Source organism: Hyperoodon ampullatus (genome assembly GCF_949752795.1).
Source record: "Hyperoodon ampullatus genome assembly, chromosome: 10".
Taxonomy (NCBI): Eukaryota; Metazoa; Chordata; class Mammalia; order Artiodactyla; family Ziphiidae; genus Hyperoodon; species Hyperoodon ampullatus.
In genome coordinates this window covers 43,918,772-43,942,958 of record NC_136923.1, presented here as the reverse complement: position 1 = coordinate 43,942,958, position 24,187 = coordinate 43,918,772, and the positions used below count along the sequence as shown (strand labels likewise).

The 24,187-nt window shown below is 43.2% G+C and overlaps 1 protein-coding gene across 1 annotated transcript in view; it reads left to right on the top strand.

The window, feature by feature from the left end:
• The window catches only part of SCN10A (sodium voltage-gated channel alpha subunit 10), a gene marked incomplete at both ends in the record, with an annotated part of 77,461 nt that overhangs the window by 10,907 nt on the left and 42,367 nt on the right, over positions 1-24,187 (top strand). The window contains 8 exons of the mRNA XM_079712606.1: positions 8,434-8,562; positions 9,152-9,243; positions 11,416-11,637; positions 12,039-12,102; positions 18,523-18,664; positions 18,809-19,006; positions 19,693-19,863; positions 23,454-23,747. Of these exons, the coding sequence (XP_079568732.1) occupies positions 8,434-8,562; positions 9,152-9,243; positions 11,416-11,637; positions 12,039-12,102; positions 18,523-18,664; positions 18,809-19,006; positions 19,693-19,863; positions 23,454-23,747 (1,312 nt within the window). The remainder of the gene's footprint in view (positions 1-8,433; positions 8,563-9,151; positions 9,244-11,415; positions 11,638-12,038; positions 12,103-18,522; positions 18,665-18,808; positions 19,007-19,692; positions 19,864-23,453; positions 23,748-24,187) is intronic.

Sequence of the window (24,187 nt, the reverse complement as noted above, 5' to 3'; positions counted from 1 at the left end):
GCACCGCAACGAAGAGTAGCTCCCGCTCGCCACAGCTAGAGAAAGCCTGCGCACTGCAATGAAGACCCAATGCAGCCAAAAATAAATAAATTTAAAAAAACATAACACAAAGTAATATAAACAAAGATCAAATAGATCTATCATGTCAATAAATATAAATGGATTTGACTCATCTGTTTTAAAAAAAGTCATGTTATATAACAAAGCAGTATTGAACTCTCCGTTGACTAAAAAATATACCACTCAAAGTGATACAGAAAGGTCAAAATTAAAGAATGGGCAAAGATATAGGCAAAGACAAACAGAGCAGGAGGCATGATCTTAACATCAGAGAAGGTAAAATTTAGGCCAAAAATTATTAAACAGGACAAAAATGACACTTTGTAATGCTAAATAATCCATAAACAGTAATGTATATTTTTGCAACAAATAATGTGGCAACCATGTTTATAAACCAAAACTTATATACAAGACAAGAATAAAATAGACAAAAATAGACAAGAATATTGTAAGGATAGGGAAATGTAATTAATTTCTTTCAGCCCTATGACAGATCAAATGTATAAAAAAGTATGTAAAGATACAGATAACTGGAGTAACATAGTAAGATAGATCTGATTAATATCTTTCAAACTATATTCCCTGAAAAGTAACTGTACAAATTGACCAATATTAAACAACAAAACCTTAACAAGATCCAAAAAGTAAAATAATAAAATATTCTCTGATCACACTACAATAAAACGAGAAAATAATAACAAAAGTAGAAAAAAAAAAAGAGACCTTTCCACTTGATAATTTTTAAAACCTCTTTTAGAGAACTCTTAGATGGAAAAAAAAACAAACAAAAATTATAGAATTTCTAGGGAAGAAAAAAATTTTAAAAACACTATGTATGTATGTATCCATTTCATATATATTTTACTGCTATCTAATATTCCATAATATATTCTTCTGTATTTCCTTCTAAAAGTCATATTTCTTTCTACATTTAGATAATTCATCCTCCCAGACTTTTGTGTGTATGTGTATGATATGTGATAGGCTTTTCATATTTTTCCATAAAGATTATTCCAACACCAATTTTAATAGATTATCATTTCTCTAGTGATTCCTTCTACTACCTCTGTCATGTACCAGATTCCCATGCATACTCAAGTCTGTTTTCCTAGTAAGCTATTTGTCACTCCTTGAGTCAACACCATACAATCTAAAAGCTTTATAATAAGATTTGACCTGGTTGATCGTAGCACCCCTCCTTATTTGTCTTCTTTAAAATTATCTTGGTTCTTCCATATCAATTTAAGGGTCAGATTTTCAAATTCTTGTCTTACAACTCTGTTGAAACTTTGATTGTAAATGCATTGAATTTATCTATTACTACAGGAAGAACTGCCACATTGACATATATAATTGTATCTCCCAATATATGTATGCCTTCTTTTATATTCCTCCATAACATTTGACATCTTCTATAAAGTTCTTACATATCCTATCTGTAGGTACATTATCATTTTGCTTGCCCTTTTGAATATTTATTTTTATTGCTAAAATAAATTAATGTTATTAAATTTCTGTACATTGGTTTTGCATTCAGCAACCTTGCAGAACTCTTTAACAATTCCTATTTACACAAGTATATCATCTGCAAATAATGATGAACTTGTTTCTTCCTTTATGATTCTTATACCACTTGTTTATTTTTCCTGTCTTATTGAACTGGCCAGGACTTTCATCACAATGCTGAATTGAAGCTATAATAGTGAGCATATTTCTTTTGTTCTTGATTCTAAATAATATGCATCTAATATTTCACTATTATCATGATAACTATGGGATTCTCATAATTACTCCTTATCAAGTTATGGGAATTTCTTTTCACTTCTGGTTTAAGAGCTTCATTTTGAATGAGTGTTGGTTTCTATCAATATTTCTATATTTATTAAGATTATCAAATAGTCTTTTATCTGTTAATATAGTAGGTTATATTAATAAATTTGCTAATCTCTTTTAATGGTTCTAGCTTAATCAATGCTAGATTCAGTTTGCCAGCACTTCATTTGACCTGTCTTGGTGAATGAGGCTGACTTATAATCTTCTCTCATAAGCTGTGCCTTTGGGTTGCTTTTCTATCTCTCTGACTCACTGTCTCTTTTCTCTCTTGTCCCTGAGAACTCCAAATTCTCCTTCTGTTCTACAGAGCAATTCAGCTCTCTATCCCCTGCAGTGTTTCTCAATAAGTAATAGAAGGATCTCTACTGGTCACTAGAAGTCTCTCAGTAGCCTCCAAAACATTTGACAGATTCAGAAGAAAAAGGAACGCAATCATTTTATGCACAGATAATTAAAAAATCTGAAATGTAAGATTATTTGTAATTTACATAGAATTTCTGACTTTTCGTGTCCTTTAGAGTAGTGTATGAACTTCAAGGACTGACAGTTCATACTGGTTAACGTGGAATTAATCATGGGTACTTTATCTTAACTAATGTATTTTATTGTCCTATGACATTACGTTTACATTTGTTAAACTTGCATTTCTCATCTTTACCACTACATAATATTACAATTCAGAAAATGAACCATCATTTCAAAGTGGTTTGCAGAAATATAACAATAGCGATGAAAATAGAAAAATAAATCCTATAAGTAATGAATGGACTCTGTCACAGACATAAAGCTTGAATCTGTATGTCATGAGACAAGTGGACAATGGATGTGGATAATATCACAAAAGCAGATAAAAATAAATAAAAAAACAGGGAGCATGACAATCAATAATCATAATTAAATTTTATTGGATCAATGAGCCTTTTGTTCTAGTACCTAAGTTATTATCTCAACATTTTATCAAGTAATAATAGAAAGCTACCAAAACTTCCATATTATTTTCTAATAAAGTTTATCAACCTCACTTTTAAACCAACTGACTGTCTCTAGTACAAATATAAAATAGGATTTCCAGTACAAAATTGTCAAAATTTGATGTTAAAAGTTGAAAGACATGAAAACTATAGAGTCATCATTTGCCCTCATAGCAAAAACAAGCACAATTATACCCTTGCCAGTAAGATATGAAACCAGCTTCAAAATCAATGACAAATATTGTAGTTGGAAAAAAAGCGAGAAATAGTCAATAGAATTCCTTCATCAGAAATATTGGATTTCTTATAATGTGACTGGCATTTAAAAATCAATGACTGTTACGTATGTAAACAAGCAGACTGTACTTTATAGTTGAATAAAATTGTGAATAAATCAGTTGTCAGTATAGTTTCACCATATATGTGAGAGAGAAGTGGTCAATGACTTTTTGTCCTATTTATCATGAAGCTGATTTTAAAAGATGAGATTTCTGGCTTAATTAAAGATTAGTTTGTAAACTATGAAACACAGTTAAAAAGGGATGTTAGCTTCTACACCAATGTTCATAACAGTATTATTCACTGTCGTCAAAAGGTTGTTTCCAAATGTCCCATCAACAGATAAATGGATAAATGTCCATCAACAGATAAATGGATAAACAAAATGTGGTATGTGCATACAACAGAATATTCAGCTTCAAAAATGAATGAGATTCTGATATATGCCACAACATGGATGAACCTTTAAAATATTATGCTAAGTAAAATTAGTCAGACACAAAAAGGATTAATATTGTATGATTCCACTTATGTGAGGTACCTAGAATAGGCAAATTTATGGAGACAGAAAGTAGAACAGAGGTTGCCAGGAGCAGGGGAGGGAGGAATGGGGAGTAGTTGTTTAATGAGTACAGAGTTTCTGTTTGGGATGATGAAAAAGTTCTGGAGATGGATAGTGGTTATGGTTGCACAATTTTGTGAATGCACTTATTGCCACTGAATTGTATACTTAAAAGTGGGTAAAGTAGTAAATTTTATATGTAGTTTACCACAATTAAAAAGAAAAGGTAGTTGAATTGATATTGAAGAAGCTCCAGCTAGATGGTCAGCAAGGAAGGGCATCGCTATACCAATGGAAGATGTTGCTTCCAATGTGGTATGTACATTATTTGTGAAAATAGCAAGTGTCCATAGCATGCTTCCAGACCCTGATTCGCTGTTGAGGAACATCATGGAAGTTGTGATTACAAACTGATTGTGGCCACTTAGTATATGTTTCTTCAGCCTACACGGCTGAAACAAGTGAGTACAGGATGTTTTTCTACACTGAATTGCTCTATCTGGCAAGCAAGAAAAGGTTTGCAGTGTTTTCCAGCAAGATATTAAATCTTTTAAAATGACTATTTCTGTGAATACACATGGCATGTCTCAGGAATACATTTAGGATTTTGAATAGTCTGGATCTTTGACTTCAGGGTCTAAATATCAGAATTTTTAAATGATTAGACATCATGGCTTCTTAAAACTGAACAGTGGTGCAAATGGCTCAGTGGCTGAGAGTTTGACTTTTCCCCAGCACCAATGATTTTCTTCATTCATCAGGAAAAACACTTAAGGTATGTCTTTGCATATTAAAAATCACATCCAAATGCTACAACTGAACATGCAGAAATACCTTGTGAGCCAAATGTCACCAGAGAGAGGATGTGACTCCATCAGCTGCTGTCTCCCAAGCCGAGACCTTTAACCTTCTAGCTTTCAGTGGCACTAAGCTGGGACACTTGTCCTCTGGTGAAACACTGAAAATAGTCTTTGGAGAGAACTCTCTCCATAATTTCTGGATCTGCATTTGACCTGAAAGGCCAAAATATCTGTCAAAGCTTCCCAACAACCTATAATTCTGAGTTAAGATTTTCTAATTTAGAAAACATAAAGAGTGGGGGGAAACCCGACAAGCTATGGCAGCTGACAGCTCAAACAGCTACCCAGGCAGATATAGATTTCTTTGTGAATGATTTCAAACACTATTTCTCCTCTCACAGATAGGAAAGAAACATTACTGCTATGCACTTTTAAATTTGATTTTTACTTTTATTTAAGATAGACAGATCCATGGTTTAAAAGGTCACATAGCTCCATAAAGATTATAGCAAAAACAGCAATTTCATGTTTCTCATCTCCTCACCCCTAATCCCATATTTCCAGAGGCAACCACTCTCACCATTTGTTTACTGCTTTCTTCTGATACCTCTCTAGCTCTAAAAATATACTCAGACTACTATTTAAAATTTTTTTTCCACATTAGGTATTATCTATTAGCTTTCTGTTATGGAAAAAAAAAGGGATTAGGTCCACATACAAACACTCACTTTCTCTCACACTCCTCTTCCCATTATAGTTATATCATAATTTTTGGTTAGATAATCAGACAATATGTACATTGTCTGACTACATATATGATTATATAATAGTATTGCTAAGCAAATACTATTCACAGCTGTATCATGCAGTATACTTTGGTTACATTTCCTTTTTGCACAATGTTTTTGCTTTCTCTGAAGTTAATAAGGATTTCATTTCTTCATTTGCTCAGTTTTCTGTATATTCATCACTAATTTCTGTATTTTTATCAGTAAACTCTTCTCCAGATGTTTAATTATTGCTTAAATTTACTTGAACGTATCAGATTATCCATCAGTTTCCATTTTTCTTGGGAATATCCTTGGAGTCCCTCAACTCCTGCCTCAATCTGGTCTAGATGTTCCCTAGGCCTGATGTACAGCTCTTTTCCAGAGATTTTTCCTTCTCCGTCCTCTTTTGGATTCCATTTGTCACTCCCCTGCATCCCATATATTCCTTGTTATTGTTTACTTCCTTGTTTTGGTGGAGCGTATCCTCTGGTAACTTTCTTAGATGGGTAGGTGGGAAATAAATTTTCTGAGACTTGGCATATCTTTTTTTTTTTTTTTTTTGCGGTATGCGGGCCTCTCACTGCTGTGGCCTCTCCCGTTGCGGAGCACAGGCTCCGGACGCGCAGGCTCAGCGGCCATGGCTCACGGGCCCAGCCGCTCCGTGGCATATGGGATCCTCCCAGACCGGGGCACGAACCCGTATCCCCTGCATCGGCAGGCGGACTCTCAACCACTGCGCCACCAGGGAGGCCCGGCATATCTTTATACTAGCCTCATCTAAACAGTTTAGCTGGGGAAGCAGCTATAAATTAGAAATTATTTTCCTCAAAATTTTGAAGACATTGTTCCACTGTCTTATAACCTCCAATTTTGCTATTAAGAAATCTGATGGTATTTTGATTCTCAATCTTTTGTATGTGACCTGTGATTTTCACTCCTTCAGAAAAAGTTAGGCTCTTCTCTTTGTGTACAGTGTTCTCAAATTTTGTGATGTTGTGCCTTGATATGAACCTTTTTCATTCATTTTCCTGTACACTCATGGGTATTTTAGCTGAATATTTAGAGCCTTCAGTTTAGGGAAATTTTCTTATATTATTTTTTTGGTACCCATGCCCCCTGCATTGAGAGAGTAGAGTTTTAACCACTGGACTGCCAGGGAAATCCCTAGATCACCTATTAATCAGACATTGTACCTATTAGTCTAATTCTCTAATTTTCATATTTTTAATCACCTTTTATTTATTTCTTTTTGTTCCACTTTCTGTGAGATCTCCTCAACTTTATTTCTAGCCCTTCTATTAATGTTTTACTTTTGCTATCATATTTTTGTTTTCAAAAGTTCTCTTTTGTTCTTTGAATATTCTTGTTATAGCCTTCTATATGTATCCAGTATCTTCTCATCTCTTAACTCTCTAAAAATATTAATGATAAGGGTTTTTTCCTGACTCTTCCTCTTCTATCTGCATTGTCTTTTTTTCTTTTTCTTTCTTTCCTGTTTAGTTCTTTTAGTCTTTGGTGTTAGAAGTAGCCTTCAGATTCCTGATGCTCATTGGCTGGCTGTCCATATTAAAAGTGCAGCAACTTCTTGAGCTGTTAACCTGACTGACAGGCTTCTAGGAACTTACTGAGGGGAAGAAGTGGGTGGGTGGGAAGGTTGTCTGCCTTTTAGTACATATGTAAATTTTTCCTTTATACCCCTGTTTCAGGATGCAACTCTCTCCCTCTTGTTCAATCCAGTCTATTTCCAGATCAGAGGAGGCAGTTCCTCCCTGAATGGTTGGTGTGGAGGGGGATTTAGAAAGCCCAGCTGCTTCTTGTAAAGATTTTCAAACTGCCCTTTCAGCCCCTCTTGCCACTGTCTCCCCAGGCCCCACTTTCAGAGGTATTTAGCATCCCTAAGTCCTAAGGAGCTCTGCCATGTGGGTTGGCTTGCTTCTGGGAACTCCCTACTTCTGCTAAGGTTTCAGCTTTCTAGGGTCTTCTCTGTCAGTTACCACTCATCCGTCTTCACTCTAATTTCCAGAGTGCTGTTATGTTCTCCATTATCATTGCCCTAGTGAATTTATGCTTTTTAAAAAATTCTTTTTACTATCATTTAAGAAGGATTTCCAAAAGGTTAGAGGTAAATACATGTCTTCAATCTGCCATATTTAATCAAAAGTCTTTTCATTTTTCATACCAGGGTTTACATTTAGAATTTTATAAGTTTTTAAAATGTAATGTATCCAAAATTAGGTGTGATTTATGCATGCGTCTGAATCCCTTTGGTCAGTGGTTCTGAAAGGGTAGTTCCTCAGGCCATCAACATTAGGCTCTGCTGGGAACTTGTGAGAAATGCAAATTCTTGGGCCCTACCCCAGACTTAACGAGTCAGAAACTCTGGACGTGCAGCCCAGAAATCAGATGCTTGAACAGCTCTCCAGGGGTCAGATGCGTGCTAGAGTCTGAGAGCCACTGCTGTTGGTGATGGAGGGATTCTGAACACTTGAGAAACACTACCCTACTCTCAACCTAAGCTTCAGATCCATCTCTTCAAATCCAAACCCACAGAGTGCCCAGCAGAGTGGCTGTTTTGAGATGACTTCCTCTAATAGGATCCATCCTCCTGAGAAAATGTGTGTGAGCTCAGATGCTTTTTTCTTCCATGACACCTAGTTGTTTACTGCCTTAGACAGTAAACAGACCGGGATCCCTGAGGCCAGAAATGCTGGCAGACCAGGCACGGTATGAGAAGAAAAGAGTCAGAAGTAGAGAAGTTTGGAGAGGAGGGATGTAGTTGGGCCTCCTCCCTCTTCCATATTTTCAGCCATCAACAAGTTGAGAGAGGAGTTGCCAGCTTCCCTCAGGGCAGAAATCCTCAGGGAGCCTCATGGAACAGGAGGAATTTTGTTCTGAACCTCATGGTGCCAGAGGTTCTCACCTGCCATCGCCCTCTGCCTACCTTCAGAGCAGCAGAGGCTGCCGATCATCCCACCCCACCCGTACGTGTGACTCCTCTGAGTTCCTCCGTCTGCGTCTCATCTCCCTACCTTCCCTTCTTCCCCTTCCCCACCTTGGCGATGATCTTTGCACGTTCTCCTTTGGAACAATCACAGCCGCTGTCCCTCTGAGCTCTCTCCAAGGCACAGTTAATACTCCCTTTCCACCTTCCCTCCCAGGTATGTCTTCACTGTCATTTATACCTTTGAAGCCTTGATAAAGATACTGGCAAGAGGATTTTGTCTAAATGAGTTCACTTACCTGCGAGATCCTTGGAACTGGCTGGATTTTAGTGTCATCACCCTGGCGTGAGTATTTCTCCACACTGACTTGTATGTGCATCTGTGTAGGGCTTGTAGGTGTGTCCAGGCTGCCACTCTGGGAATGTTTCCTTATCTCTATCCAGCTTCCTTATTAGGGACTGTGTGGCCTAGGGTTTCTTTGCCAATGACTGTTGCTTTGGGAGTCATTTTCTAGGGTTAGTCCCATACACTCAGGGAGAAGTTGGAGACCTCAGATCTGAGCTGATAACTGGCCTGTCAAAGTGGATCAGACAAGGCTCAGCCTTGTACCTACCAGATATGAAGGTCTTTACCTGAGAACCAGTGCCTGAGAAGACAGGTTGGCCACACCCACATGCTTCAATATCCATCCACACATGTAGCACACGGAGCCTTCTAGATCACAATGCATCTTCTCAAAGGGGCCATTCTGGAAAATATTGCCTTAATTAAATCAGTGTTCGTGTCAGTCTATAAGTGGAAGTGCTAGTAGATTCTCAGTGTCTGTTCTGGGTCCTTCCTAGGCTGGTGTTACCCAAAATTGTCCTTATTTATGCTGCATGAATTCCCAAGTACCTATTCTTGCAGAGATGCTGACTGACTTCTGGTCCTACAGGTATGTTGGTGAAGCCATAGATCTCCGAGGGATCTCAGGCCTGCGGACGTTCAGGGTCCTTAGAGCTTTAAAAACAGTGTCTGTGATCCCAGGTGAGCCGCTTTAACCAGCACATTTACTCATAGAGCTTATGTTGGTTTCCACAGCCTAATGTCCCACTTTGATTTTCACAAGAGCCCTATAAATTTCTGGGACATGGACTACTGTCCCCATTTAAGAGACAAAGAGACTGAGGCCCAGAGAGTAGAAAACACAATCCCAAATCCTCATCACTAGAGGCATTTGTGACCTGGAAACCTCATGTCCTGATTCTCAGCCAACACTCTGTCCACAGTACCCCACGGTGTCTGTAAAGGACAAGAAGGTCAAGTCTTCATTTTATGTTCTCATTGTGGGGTTCAGGCAAGCCTCCAGTCATATTCTCATTTATACTTTAAACCAAAATGTAAACTTGGAAACAGTGAAGAAGGAAAAAGGCAGTCCTAGGCTCTGGTGAGTATCTTCCCCATTTCCATGGATCTGAAAATTTGGGCCTCAGCCCTGTCTTTGGACCCACAGAAGAGAAAATAATTAGACAATTCTTGATTACAGGCAATTCAGAAACAAAAATAATGTACCAGGGCTCATCTTACCAGGCCTCCAATAAGTAGCCCAGTGATACTCCTCATCTCCCACTGGGTTGATGGAGGGGATAGTGAGGCCAGAGACCAGGTAACAGCCCTGAGATGGGACTCAATGCTTCTGCCTTGTGGCCTGATGGGTTATCTCCCCTCCCTCACCCCTGAGAACCCATGCCGTCATCTGGGAAATAGAAATACTCACGCTAGAGTGGAAGTCCCTTTCCACGGTTCTGTGACTGGTTCTGCAGGGAACGACTGAAAAGTCTTTGCCAACTTCCACTGGACAAGCTTCTTCATGAAGAAAATCACAGCAATAAGTAGTCAGTTCTGCTGCTTGGTACCTCTCTCACCTACTCCCAGCCAGGAAGACCCTGAGTCTTGTCTACAAGACCTGGCCTGTCCTGACCCTCCTCTCCCTGCCTCATCTCTCTCCTGTACCCACCTCACACCACATTCCAGAATCTGCCTGTGGTTCCACAGATACTCAAAGCTTTTGCTCATTGCCCAGCCCTGGGCCATGCTGCTCCTCTGTCAGGAAATCCCTCCTCCTTTCTTCCCTCAACTCATATGCATCCTCAGGGCTCTGCCACGCTCTGACCTCCTCAAGGAGACTCCCTGGTCCTTCCCATCTTCCCCAGCCTCCACCTCATCTTACCCCGACTCCCAGGCTTCTGTGAGGGGCTGTTCCTCTGTGTGTCCACCTGCTCAATAATGCTATGGAGTTTCCCCTCACTCATCAGACAGCCCCACCACAGGCCAGTGCCTTAACCATTGCTCGGCTCCCAGAAGGGACCACATGGGGCAGGGTGTGCTCAATGGGTTATTTGTTGACCAAAATGACAACGCAAAGCTAGATCGCAGTCTGCTTCCCTGGTTAGAACTCTTTCTGCTACTTGGGAAGCTGCTTTCCCGAAGAAGGTGTTTTCCTTTGCCAGAGCAACAAATCATCTTTCCTTAAACAAGCAGGGGCCCCATCTTCGCTGCCAGCTGTGCTCCTTCTCAGATTCTCTGTTTCTTCCTCAGTGACTCTCAGTGTCTCTCATGGCTTCACACTGTTATGTTCATCTCTGTGTCTTTGCATCTCTGTCTCATTCTATCTCCCTTACATGTCTCTCTTTCCCCCTCCCTCCCTCCTTTCTTCCTCCTCCTCCTCCTCCTTTTCTCTTTCTCTTTCACTCACACACACACACTCACACACTCACACACACTGAGGTACGTGTGTCCCCAGCCTCGAGCTGCCTCCCAGGACTGAGATAAGGACAGAAAAACAGATACCAAATGACTGGAATGAAGTTAGTAGCCTCACGCCTAGTGTAGGGCCGGGAACATAGCAGGTACTCATCAATTATTTTTTAAATTGAATTGCTACTCTCCAAAATTTATTAGCTTTAAAATGAAATGCATTGCCTGGATCTCAGTTGCTTCATCTTTACAATGGGACAATAATCTCTGCCTGCCTCTCAGGCTTATTGCAAGGTTCAGATGAGAAACTGGGCTTGGAACTGCCCTAGAGTTTGTAAGATACCTCACACCTGTGTGTACTGAGACAGTAGGATGGCTAAGATGCAAGCATTTCAGGCACACGTGTGTGTCCTGCGTGTGGCACCTCATCCACGTGAGAGTATCAGTGTCATCTTCCCACAGGGCTGAAGGTCATCGTGGGAGCCCTGATCCACTCGGTGAGGAAGCTGGCTGACGTGACCATCCTCACCATCTTCTGCCTGAGTGTCTTTGCCCTGGTGGGCCTGCAGCTCTTCAAGGGCAACCTCAAGAACAAATGTGTCAAGAATTGCACAGTTGTCAACGAGACGGCCAATTACTCTTCTCATGAAAAACAGGAGTGGAATTTCTGTCATAGAGACCCAGGTCTGGTTGGCAGGGGGTGTGAAGCCCCTGCATACCTGTATAGACATATATTTTGATTCCTCTTTTCTGCTGAAATGCTTCTCATGAGTTGTGTTTTACTTTTGGGCCCCCCATTCTCTGTTGCCAAATTTCCTTTTACAAGGAAATGAGCTATAAATCCAGAGGCAGGTCATTCTGCCTCTGCTGAAGGAAGCTCAAAGCTGAAGCCACTGCTCAGCTTTTCTCTTCCCAGATGAGACATTTCCCCTTCCAGGCGTCCCAGCATATCCAGTGAGGGCACATGGCCAAGGGCTCTTTCCTCACTCTGGCAGAAGACTCAGCAGGTGTTGATTTCACCACTCAAGGCTTGAGTTGAGGGTTGAGAACCATGTGAGGCTTTCAGTTCTTCCTTTATTTTGCAGATTTCTACACCAACAAACCAGGCACTTCTGATCCCTTACTGTGTGGCAATGGATCTGATTCAGGGTGAGTGCCCAAGCCATGACATAGTACCAATGCCCAGCAGCCCTTTCTCCTTCTTGTCATCAGCTTTTTCTGAGTGAAGCCTGGGTTGCAAGTCCTGAGGAAGATGTAGAAATTAATAAGTCATGGCCTCTGCCATCCCAGGCTCATGAGGAGGGAGTGTATGAGTTAGTTCTTGCTGTGTAACAAACAACCCCAAGATTTTGTGGCCTAAAACACCAGCCATTTACTTAGCTCAGGATTCTGCAGATCTGCACATTGAGCTGAGATCAGTCTACTGTTCTTCTGATATTGACTGGGCTCATTCATGCATCTGCAGACAGTGGATGGATTAGCAGGGGTCTGGCTGATCTAGGATGGCCTCAGCTGGGGTGTTTTGTCTCTGCTCCATGTGGTCTCTCACCCCCGCATCAGACTAGTCCAGGCTTATTCTTCTGGTGGAGGCAGGATTCCAAGAGAAAGAGTGGAAGTGTTCCAGGTCTCTTGAGGCCTAGGCTTAGAACTGGCATAATATCACTTCTATTGCATCCTATTGACTAAAGCAAGGCACAGGCCAGTCCAAATCCAAGGAATGGGTGAATAGACTCCACCTGTTGCTGGGAGAACCTGCGACATCATATTAAAAGGGGCGTGGAGACAGAGATGGGAATAATTGTAATTTTTGCAAATAATCTGCCCCAGGAAGGAACAAATATTTATTAAATATGTTTTATGTCAAATGCTCTACATTTAATTACAACTCTATCACATGGGTTTCATTATCTTCACATAGCAGAGGAAGAAACACATGCATCAGACTTTGCAGTTTCAATTCTTACAGAGGCTAGACACATAACAACAAATGTGAGGAGTAGGCTGGGTGGGAACCATGATCATGAGAGTTCATGCTCCATCTTAAGGGGTAGCCACTTCTCAGTTCAGCTTTTCGTTGTCATGTGGAAATGTAGGTCCACTGTTTCCAGAATGACCAAGTTTTTAAAAGAGAGACAGGAAATTGCAATTTTTATTTAAACTCCCTTAACTATAAACATTGGCTACCAATTTCAGAAAATGTCTACATATTGTGGGCCAAACAAAATATTTCAGCAATGCAAATTCAGCTAGCAATCTGCTAGTTTGTGAGCTCTGATGCATATACATAAAGATGCTATGCTGTGAAGTACCAGTGCTGTCCTAGAGGCTCCCTGGGCTGGGGAAACACAGTGAGGTGATGGTGTGAGACAGGGAGGATGTCAGGGAAGGTTTTCTAGAGGTGGTGACTGAGGTGAGATTGAAGGGTAAACAGGATGTCTCCAGGCTGGATGAACAAGAGATGGTTTGGATGGAGCCTTTATTTTTTTAATTTTTTTTAAATTAATTAATTTATTTGTTTATTTTTGGCTGTGTTGGGTCTTCGCTTCTGTGCACAGGCTTTCTGTGGCTGAGGGGAGCGGGGGCCACTCTTCATCGTGGCGCGCGGGCTTCTCATTGTCGTGGCTTCTCTTGTTGTGGAGTGCAGGCTCTAGACGCGCAGGCTCAGTAGTTGTGGTTCACGGGCTTAGTTGCTCTGCAGCATGTGGGATCTTCCCAGACCAGGGCTCAAACCCGTGTCCCCTGCATTGGCAGGCAGATTCTTAACCACTGCGCCACCAGGGAAGCCCAGATGGAGCCTTTAGTTGGCAGAACAGAATGTGAGACAAAGCAAAGGGGTAGAGGGCCCCTTAGGTCTGCCTGCTGCTTTGACCACAGGAACAGGTGTGAGCAGAAAGAGATCAGGCAACAGATCAGAAAGACTCATCCCTCCCATCTCCATGGCGAGGGGGTCTGGAAACCCGAGCCCACACAACCCCCTCCCTGAGTGGCTAACAGCCCTATATTGCACAAGTGGAGTTGGCTGGGAACTTTATGGAGTTCTGCCTTCATCAGCTCTCCAGGAAAACAATCTCAGCTAGAGCTGAGGGGTGGGACTAACAGGAGAATTTGAGCAACACAGGCCCCTTGGCCTGTTTCTTCACGAATGCACTTGGCATTTTGTTCTTGAGTTCAGGAAGAGGGTTGTTCTGATGTCAGTTTTCATTTGCCTTAGACTTAAATTGAAACCGAGGACCCGCCAGTGTCCTCCTCCTGTCTAATGGCATTTCTCATGAGGATGGTTCCACAGTAGCCCATGCACTGACTGTGGTAAAGCTGTGGGGTCCATCCATGGGGCCCCCCTCCAACTCTGAGAGAGACCAGCTATCCTGCTGCATAGGTCCTGGCCAGGCGGGGAAGGAGTGGATAGGGCTGGGGTGTTAAGTAGAGGCCAGCTTAGATGATGGGCAGAGTGAGCCCTGACAGGCATGCTGTGAGCACCGAACCTGGGTTCTGTGCTGAGCTGCAGAGAAGCCAGAGCCCTGAGCAAAAGCCCACACTGACCAGTGACACTGCAGGGAGAAAGTCCAGGGTCTCAAAGTGGAGAACAAGTACCAGGAAATACTTGATGATTTTCAGCATTCTTTCACATACATTATTCTAGTCCATCTTTTTGGTAGCTTCAGATTAAAAACACCAAGAAATTTATTTCTGCTTTTTACATACAATATTTGCTATGCTGAAGGCATCTTGCAAGAGCCTTTACACCGTGGTCTCATTTAATACTCTGAGCAGTTAGCTGTTGATGTGTAGCAGCTATAGAGGTGTTCTATGGCAGACATAGAAATAGGCTGCCCTTAGTGTTAACTAGCAAACCTACAGGTAATGGGTTAACTAGCTCCTTGGGAGAGCAGAACCAAGAGACTGTCTTTATATGTGGGTCTACAGAGTCCGGAAACTCGCAAATCTCCAACCAAGGTTGGAGACAGAATTGGGATTGAGTTATAATCAAGTTGTCAGGCCCTAATCAATTCTGTGGGTTCCTGGATGTGTGCTTGTATGGATGTCTGGAATAAGAAGACCCCCCAGGGTTGATGTTGGTGGAGGAATCCTGAAGTAGAATCCCGAACTACAAAAAAGGCATTACTGTCTCCTCAACCAGGCCATCTCACTGGGGTGCAGGGGAGCACTCACATGCCTCAAGCTTAGAGATGCTTCGCGATACCAACGTACCCTCTTATTGTGAGAGAGAGGGCAGTGCAGCCCTCGCCATCCCAGTGCTCACCAGGCAGTCATCTTCAATTTGGCCTTCCTTCATAGGTCAGTCTTCATAAACTACTGGACAGTTATATTTCTCCTTTTAAATAAATCCATTGGCATCTGTGTGCTTTTAGACAGCTGACTTCTTCTCTCTGAACCCCAGCTTCCACATCTGTTTTTTTTTTTTTTACATCTTTATTGGAGTATAATTGCTTTACAATGGTGTGTTAGTTTCTGCTTTATAACAAAGTGAATCAGTCATACATATACATCTGTTCCCACATCCCTTCCCTCATGCATCTCCCTCCCTCCCACCCTCCCCATCCCACCCCTCCAGGCGGTCACAAAGCACCGAGCTGATCACCCTGTGCTCTGCGGCTGCTTCCCACTATCTATCTACCTTACGTTTGGTAGTGTATATATGTCCATGCCTCTCTTTTGCTTTGTCACAGCTTACCCTTCCCCCTCCCCATATCCTCAAGTCCATTCTCAAGTAGGCCTGTGTCTTTATTCCTGTTTTACCCCTAGGTTCTTCATGACATTTTTTTTTTAATTCCATATATATGTGTTAGCATATGGTATTTGTCTTTCTCTTTCTGACTTACTTCACTCTGTATGACAGACTCTAGGTCTATCGACCTCATTACAAATAGCTCAGTTTCGTTTCTTTTTATGGCTGAGTAATATTCCATTGTATATATGTGCCACATCTTCTTTATCCATTCATCCGATGATGGACACTTAGGTTGCTTCCGTGTCCTGGCTATTGTAAATAGAGCTGCAATGAACATTTTGGTACATGCCTCTTTTTGAATTATGGTTTTCTCAGGGTATATGCCCAGTAGTGGGATTGCTGGGTCATACTGTAGTTCTGTTTGTAGTTTTTTAAGGAACCTCCATACTGTTCTCCATAGTGGCTGTACCAATTCACATTCCCACCAGCAGTGCAAGAGTGTTCCCTTTTCTCCACACCTTCTCCAGCGTTTATTGTTTCTAGATTTTTTGATGATGGCCATTCTGACCGGTGTGAGATGATATCTCATTGTAGTTTTGATTTGCATTTCTCTAATGATTAATGATGTTGAGCATTCTTTCATGTGTTTGTTGGCAATCTGTATATGTTCTTTGGAGAAATGTCTATTTAGGTCTTCTGCCCATTTTTGGATTGGGTTGTTTGTTTTTTTGTTATTGAGCTGCATGAGCTGCTTGTAAATTTTGGAGATTAATCCTTTGTCAGTTGCTTCATTTGCAAATATTTTCTCCCATTCTGAGGGTTGTCTTTTTGTCTTGTTTATGGTTTCCTTTGCTGTGCAAAAGCTTTTAAGTTTCATTAGGTCCCATTTGTTTATTTTTGTTTTCATTTCCATTTCTCTAGGAGGTGTGTCCAAAAGGATCTTGCTGTGATTTATGTCATAGAGTGTTCTGCCTATGTTTTCCTCTAAGAGTTTGATAGTTTCTGGCCTTACATTTAGGTCTTTAATCCATTTTGAGCTTATTTTTGTGTATGGTGTTAGGGAGTGTTCTAATCTCATTCTTTTACATGTACCTGTCCAGTTTTCCCAGCACCACTTGTTGAAGAGGCTGTCCTTTTTCCACTGTACATTCCTGCCTCCTTTATCAAAGATAAGGTGACCATATGTGCATGGGTTTATTTCTGGGCTTTCTATCCTGTTCCATTGATCTATATTTCTGTTTTTGTGCCAGTACCACACATCTGTTTTTAAAATAAAGGATTATTGAGATGATTAAATTATAGCATTTGTAAAGCACTTAGGAGAGAGAGAGGCACACAGTACATGCTTAGTTATTAGAAAGTGGTGTTTTCTGTTTTTGTTTTTGTTTTTGTGGTACGCGGGCCTCTCACTGTTGTGGCCTCTCCCCTTGCGGAGCACAGGCTCCGGATGCGCAGGCTCAGCGGCCATGGCTCACGGGCCTAGCCGCTCCATGGCATGTGGGATCCTCCCGGACCACGGCACGAACCTGTGTCCCCTGCATCGGCAGGCGGACTCTCAACCACTGTGCCACCAGGGAAGCCCAGAAAGTGGTGTTTTGATTGTTGCATGTAATTGGTCAGTGAACTTGGCTAATTGTAAGTCCCCCTTTGAAAGACAGCTCTGCAGGTGATGCCAACTGGCTCAGGTTTTACTGACTCTGCCTCCCCTGGTGTCAATTTGCAAAGAGCTCACCATCTTATGGGGTCATGTCTGGGCAGCCAGCTAGCCTTCTCCAGGCCATTTCTCTTTGCATGAAACTCTGACGTGAAGGTATTATGTTACCAGGGTGGGGTGGGGCGGGGAGGGGTGGGTACCTCTTCTAGGGCCTGAGATGAGCTCTTGTCTAATACTCAGAAATGAATTGTAGGGACTTCCCTGGTGGCACAGTGGTTAAGAATCCACCTGCCAATGCAGGGGACACGGGTTCAACCCCTGGTCCGGGAAGATCCCAGATGCTATGGGGCAATTAATCCCATGTGCCACAACTACTGAGCCTGCGCTCTAGAGCCCGTGAGCCACAACTGCTGAGCCCACGTACCACAACTACTGAAGCCCGCACGCCTAGAGCCCATGCTCCACAACAAGAGAAGCCACCACACCGCAACGAAGAGTAGCCCCTGCTCGCCACTAGAGAAAAGCCCGTGTGTAGCGACGAAGACCCAACGCAGCCAAAAAAAAAAAAAAATCATCTGAGGAAACGTGCATATTGACAAAATAAAACACTTTTTTGTAAATGAGTGCTTGAGCAGACAGCAGCAGGGTAGGGAACCCAGGAGAACTGCTCTGCCTCATGGCTCACGGTCTCAGGATTTATGGAGGTGGGGTTAGCTTTCTGGGTTGTCTTGGCCAATCATTTTGCTTGTGCCCATATTTGGTCTGAGTCAGGGCCCTTCCTGGCTGCACACACATCTCTCAGTCAAGACAGTTTCCATCACGAGGGTTTCTGGGAGGTTTGCAGGACTATTATGGGTTGGCGCCTCCTCTGTCCTTTTTTCCCCTCCCAAATTCTTCTGGTTGGTTTTGGCGGCAGCTTGTTGGTTCTGTGTTCCTTATTGAGACCTCTTGTTGTGAGACAACTCATGTAAGCGGTTCTAACCTGGCCAGGACGGGTGGTTTCAGTCAGTAATTCCCTAACATTATCGTCCCCATTTAATGGGCAAGAGAAACAGAGACCTAAAGAGACTGAATATCCAAGGTCACTCAGCTAATAAGAGGTAGGCTAGGCCTTGAACTCCAGTCTTTGACTTCAAACCCCCAGGTCTTCCCACAGCCCTGGACTGTCTTGCCCCCAGTAAGTGGGAGGCTGTGCAATTGACAACCTTCTCTGTTCTTGCTGCAGCCACTGCCCTGAAGGTTATTTCTGCCTTAAAACATCTGACAACCCAGATTTTAACTATACCAGCTTTGACTCCTTTGCTTGGGCTTTCCTCTCACTGTTCCGCCTCATGACACAGGATTCCTGGGAACGCCTCTACCAGCAGGTATTGATCTGCATGTCCCCATACAGACTCGGTTGGAGGCTGGGGCATTGGCTGCATGGCTACATTCTTCCTGGAGGACCCTAACCATGTCAGGGGCCCAAGTTCTCTAGATACAAGTCTCTCTTCTTTCTTTTGAATCTGCAGACCCTGAGGGCTTCTGGGAAAATCTATATGTTTTTTTTCGTGCTTGTTATCTTCCTGGGGTCTTTCTACCTGGTCAATTTGATCTTGGCTGTGGTCACCATGGCATATGAGGAGCAGAACCAGGCAACCATTGATGAAATTGAAGCCAAGGAGAAGAAGTTCCAGGAGGCCCTTCAGATGCTCCGGATGAAGCAGGAGGTCAGTGAGGGGTGGATCTTTGTGAAATCTGTTGCAGGTTGTACATCGTTGGGCAGATATCTGGAGTAGCCTCTTAGAGTAAGACTGTCATTTTAGGGAACCATAGGAAGATTCATCTTATCTCAGGGACCATCTTAGGTTAGATTTTCTCAAGAAAAATGAATGAAGAGCCTGTGCAAGTGATTCACTGAGGGGTGCTCTTAGGAGGAGACTGAAGGAAACAGGATGGGACAGGGGAAGAATTAAACAAAGAAGTGGCCTCAGCTAGATACTACCTTTGGCCTGATCGCATGGGGAGCTCCAGGGCATGACTTGTTCCACAGGGTTATCCTTACCTGGAGGCAAGAACGCCGGCCCTTTGTACCTCCAGCCAAACGTATAGTCAAAGAAAGTTTTCTGCAAATCCTGCAGCTGTAACCCATTAGTAACTAACATTCAAGCAGCTTGAGATGAGGGTACTGACCTGGTAAAAGATCTGGACAGGGCATCAACAGAATTTACTACAGGGTGTGAATGAGGGAGGTGACCCAGAGGTGACTCCTCCTGCCATGTCTTAATCCAACCACCACCCAGGTCCTAATCCTGATCTCCTCTGGTTTAGATGCCATCACCTCTGTGACACCCCATGTCTGGGGGACACACATTTATGCTAAGCTCATCCAGATACTGCTGTTCTCTCCTTTCAGGTGCTGGCAGCCCTGGGGGTTGACACAGCCTCTCTCCACTCCCACAATGGATCCCCTTTGGCCTCCAAAAATGCCAGTGTGAGAAGGCACAGAATGAAGCCAAGGGTGTCAGAGGGCTCCACAGATGACAACAAGTCACCCCAGACTGAGTCTTACAACGAGCACAGAATGGTAAGGGGCTCAGGTTTGTGCCTTAAAGGTGAGCCACCTTTCCAGCTGCCATGGACGATATGCAGAGAGATATCTGGAGGCACAGAGACTAGGAGGAGGTTTTGATAATCCAGACCCTGCCTGCCACGCCCCCCAACCAATGGTAGCCTAAACTAGGACAGGGGCATTATGGATGGGGAAAAGGGTGGATTATAAAGACTTTTATGGGGACTCGAGGGAATAAACAAGATTGGGACTGTGGAATGTTGAAAAAGAAGGGAGAAGTCCAAAATGCCTCCCAGGTTTCCAGATTGGGCAGTTAGGTAGGTAGTGATTCTAAGGCAGTAGCACTGGAGAAGAACCCTGGATTGTTTGTGACCTTGAACATGCTGACCTTGAGGTGTCTGTGGACCTGTGGACATCAAAGGTCAGCTTCCTTCTGACACTCTGATCTGCAGTTCTGGAGCAGGAGTGGGGTCCTTGTTCGTGATGCTGAAATCATTTACAAGCTTCTTTCTGACCTCATGCCTCAGCCCCTGCAGCTCAAATTCTCCCCTACTGTTGGCACAGGAGATCCCAACACCTGCCTCTGTGATAACAATCCAGCCTGGGAATAACTTCAGTACCTCACTTCAGACCCTGTAGCAATTCTCCCCACCATCATCACCCACTACCTCCTACTCCAAGATTCCCTGTACTCACCAAGTTTCCTCCCACCAGCTCCTTCTCCCTTGAAAGTCCTATGTACCCCAAATATACCCTTTCCACAGGCCTGAGAGATAATAACCCCTTTGTGGTAGAGTAGATCCCACAATAACAGTATCGGAAAGGGGATCAACATGGCTATTTTTCAAGGCTGCTGACGCTCACTTCCCTCCTGATCTCTTTTCCTTGTGCTCCTCTGAAGGATGTTCTATTTTTTGGAATAGGATCTCTACAACCCCCAGACTTCCATGTGCATGGACATACACAGGCACACTCCCATGCACACTGACCTCTGTGGCACGGACACTTCAGCATTTATCAGAGTCTGTGCCCTTCCCTTCCTTGCTCTGCCTCTTTTGAGCAGCACCTGATATGGACAGGGCACAGTTCAGAAGCTGTTTCAAAGGGGATTTGACTAGGGCTCTGACAACCATGGAACAGGATGAATCATAGCTTCCATGGACATGTCAGTGACACTCTGAATTGGGCTTTAATTTCTTCTATTCAGTCAGCTTCACACAGATTAGCACTTGGATGTCCAATAGTTGTCTGGTGTGTGTCTGTGTGCTTGTGTCTCCAGCTAGGTTTACCTTCAAAAGGAAAAAGAGGAACCATGTTTTGTTAATTCAACAACACTGGGTGCTTATTATAAAGAGTTGACTAAAACACAGTCCATTTCCCAAGGACTTCCATTTGGGTGGAGGAGGAAGATATAAAAATAGCTGTGTATTGAGTGCTTTATTAGGGACACATAGATGGTGTTTGGGGAATAGAAGAGGAAACATCTACTCTTACGAGGGTGAGGGTGTATCAGGAAAGGCTTCATGGAGGAAGGGATAATTTAAGTGAATAGTAAATAGTGAGTAGGGGGGTCCTCCAGTAATTGAGGACTGGGAGGGTTTGGGGAGGAATATTTTCCAGGCAGAAAGGAGGTCATGTTTATGCAAAGACAGGGAGGCATTGTTTGGGTACTTCCTTAATACTAACTGATTGACTGGAGTCCATTCAATAAGACATCCTCTTCCTTCTTTCCCGGGTGTGTTATTGTAGTAAATAGACTACAGGAAGTTTTAATAAAAAGCCATTTTCTGACCAGCAGTAATGAGAGAGAGGTTGGGGGTAGCACTTAAGAGAGAGACACAGCAGGGGTTTCAGGGAACACACAGGAAACCAGTTGGTTTGCTTGGAGGATGCATTTTAAGGCACATCCGATACTTAGATTCAGAGCTCATTGTCCACCATTTGTCAAGTAGGTTAATTGTGAAATATTAGTTGGTGGCCAAGGAGGCACTGCTTGTCAAATATGGGACCAAAATTTTCTTCTTAGTTTCTTGGTTTGCTTAGTGCCCAAGTGCATATAACTCAGTTGTCTCATCTTTAATAAGGATATGCCAATTCTGTTCCTTTGCTTCAAAACTAGGAAGGATTCGTGGATTTTTATGAGTTCAATGTCCTTGGACATATATTCTAGGCAAAAAGCGCTGTGTTTTCTGTTTTTTAAATTAATTAATTAATTAATTAATTTTTGGCTGTGTTGGGTCTTCGTTGCTGCGCACGGGCTTTCTCTAGCTGCGGTGAGCGGGGGCTACTCTTCATTGCGGTGCACGGGTTTCTCTTGTTGCGGAGCACAGGCTCTAGGCGCGCGGGCTTCAGTAGTTGTGGATCGCAGGCTCCAGAGTGCAGGCTCAGTAGTTGTGGTGCACGGGCTTAGTTGCCCCGTGGCATCTGGGATCTTCCTGGACCAGGGATGGAACCTATGTCCCCTGCATTGGCAGGCAGATTCTTAACCACTGTGCCACCAGGGAAGTCCCTAGTGATGTGGGGGACTTTAATACTGAATTACAGTGATGGTTGTTGAACAGGACTGGGCTCCAAATGATCAAGAAAGCAAATTTCACTTCTGTGGGAGAGGGGGATAGGTCAGGAGAGCTTTAATTGACAAAGTGTCCCAACTTTAGTAATTTAGTAAATAAAAGGAATTAAGGAAGGGGGAAAATGCAGCATTATGATCAGAGTTTGAGAGGAAGTCAGTATTTAGATTTTAGAAACACTTTCTATGAGCTGAGGACGGAATTGATAACTTGTCTGGTCAAGATCGTGGTCGTGGGAACTAGCCAACCCAGCACACTAACTCTCCAGGGGCTCTGGGCCTCTGAATTAGCTCCTTTCCTCTGGCAACTGTACGCCACACAGTTCCCTTGGAGGAAGATTTTGATGGGAAATGTTTATTGATTTGGAGGAATGGCACTATTCTTCCAGGAAATTAGGCTGCAACTCTCCCTTCAATCTCCCCATTGTTGACTGTTCAACGTTTGCCTCGAGGGATCCTAGAAGCTCATTATATTACAAAGCTCTTATCTCCTCCTTTGCAAAACAAACTCTCACAGGCATATAGGCTGGATCTAATGAATTGTCGAACCTAATTTTCAGAAAATAAGAGCACTCATTTGTTCAACAACCCTTTACTAAGCTTGTTCCTGTACTGGTGTACATAACTGTCTACTGAAGTCACAACTTTGCATTGAAGCAGGGAACTTAAGATACCTTTGTCCAGCACCATGGCCAAAGGCTGGCAAACAACTGACCCATCTGGGTGACAAGGTTGTCCTCTGACACATCCTTGGCCATGATGACCTATTTGCTGATCTTGAACACCTTGCAATCTCTTTTTGATCTTGGACCTTTCCCAGGCTGTGTCAAGAATATTCTTTTCCTCTCTTTTCTCCCCATGTACACCTAGAATACCCCATAGGTCTGTGTCTTTAGTTTTCCATGGGAAGGTCATGAGGCTGAGGGCAGGGAGGTGGGAGTGGGGGTGGGTGGGGGGGAAGTGTGGGGTTCCAGATTTGCCTGCAGGATGATCTTCCAGCCTGCCTTCTTTCTTGCTCTTTTGGGGCAATGCCCAGTCTTTCCTAGGCCTCACCTCTGGGAGACACCAGGCTAGCCATAGCAGTGTGTTCCATTTCCAGGCCCCTGGCCAAGACATCTCATTCCCTGATGGGGTCACAGATGATGGAGTCTTTCCTGGAGACTGTGAAAGCCATCGGGGCTCTCTGCTGCTGGGTAGGGATGCAAGCCAGCAAGGCCCCCTCCCTAGGAGTCCGCTGCCTCAAACTCCCAACCCTGGCTTAGGGCATGGAGAAGAGGGACCCCCCACATTGCCCACTGGTGAGCTTGCCCCTGGAGCCATCGAAGTCTCGGTGAGTTTGTGAATGCTCCAGACTCTTTGGGGCTGCTCTCCGGCTAGAGGCCTCAGGCCAAGAAGCCCTGAGTGTCACCCATGGAAGGATCCTTTAGACATCACTCTGCCCAGCACCTCCCATTTATCCCCATTTTACAGACAAGGCAGGTGAGACCCAGAGGGAGAGATTGGGTTTAACTGAGATCAAACAGGTTTTCTGGTTTACTCTGCAGGATGGTGATACAGACTATTTTCCAACTGATATCATTTTTTCCCCCCAGAGTTTCTCTGTCCCTACTCACTATCACTGCTTTAGAAATAGGCCTGTTTGCTTCCTGGACGAGCGTGAAAAAAAATTAAAGGTTCTTCTCTTCTTGCCTGTGACTCTGTGAAAACTACCTTGGGCTTGACAATTAAGACTCAGAGAAATCCTGGGAGGGGCCCCGGACAGATCTTAGC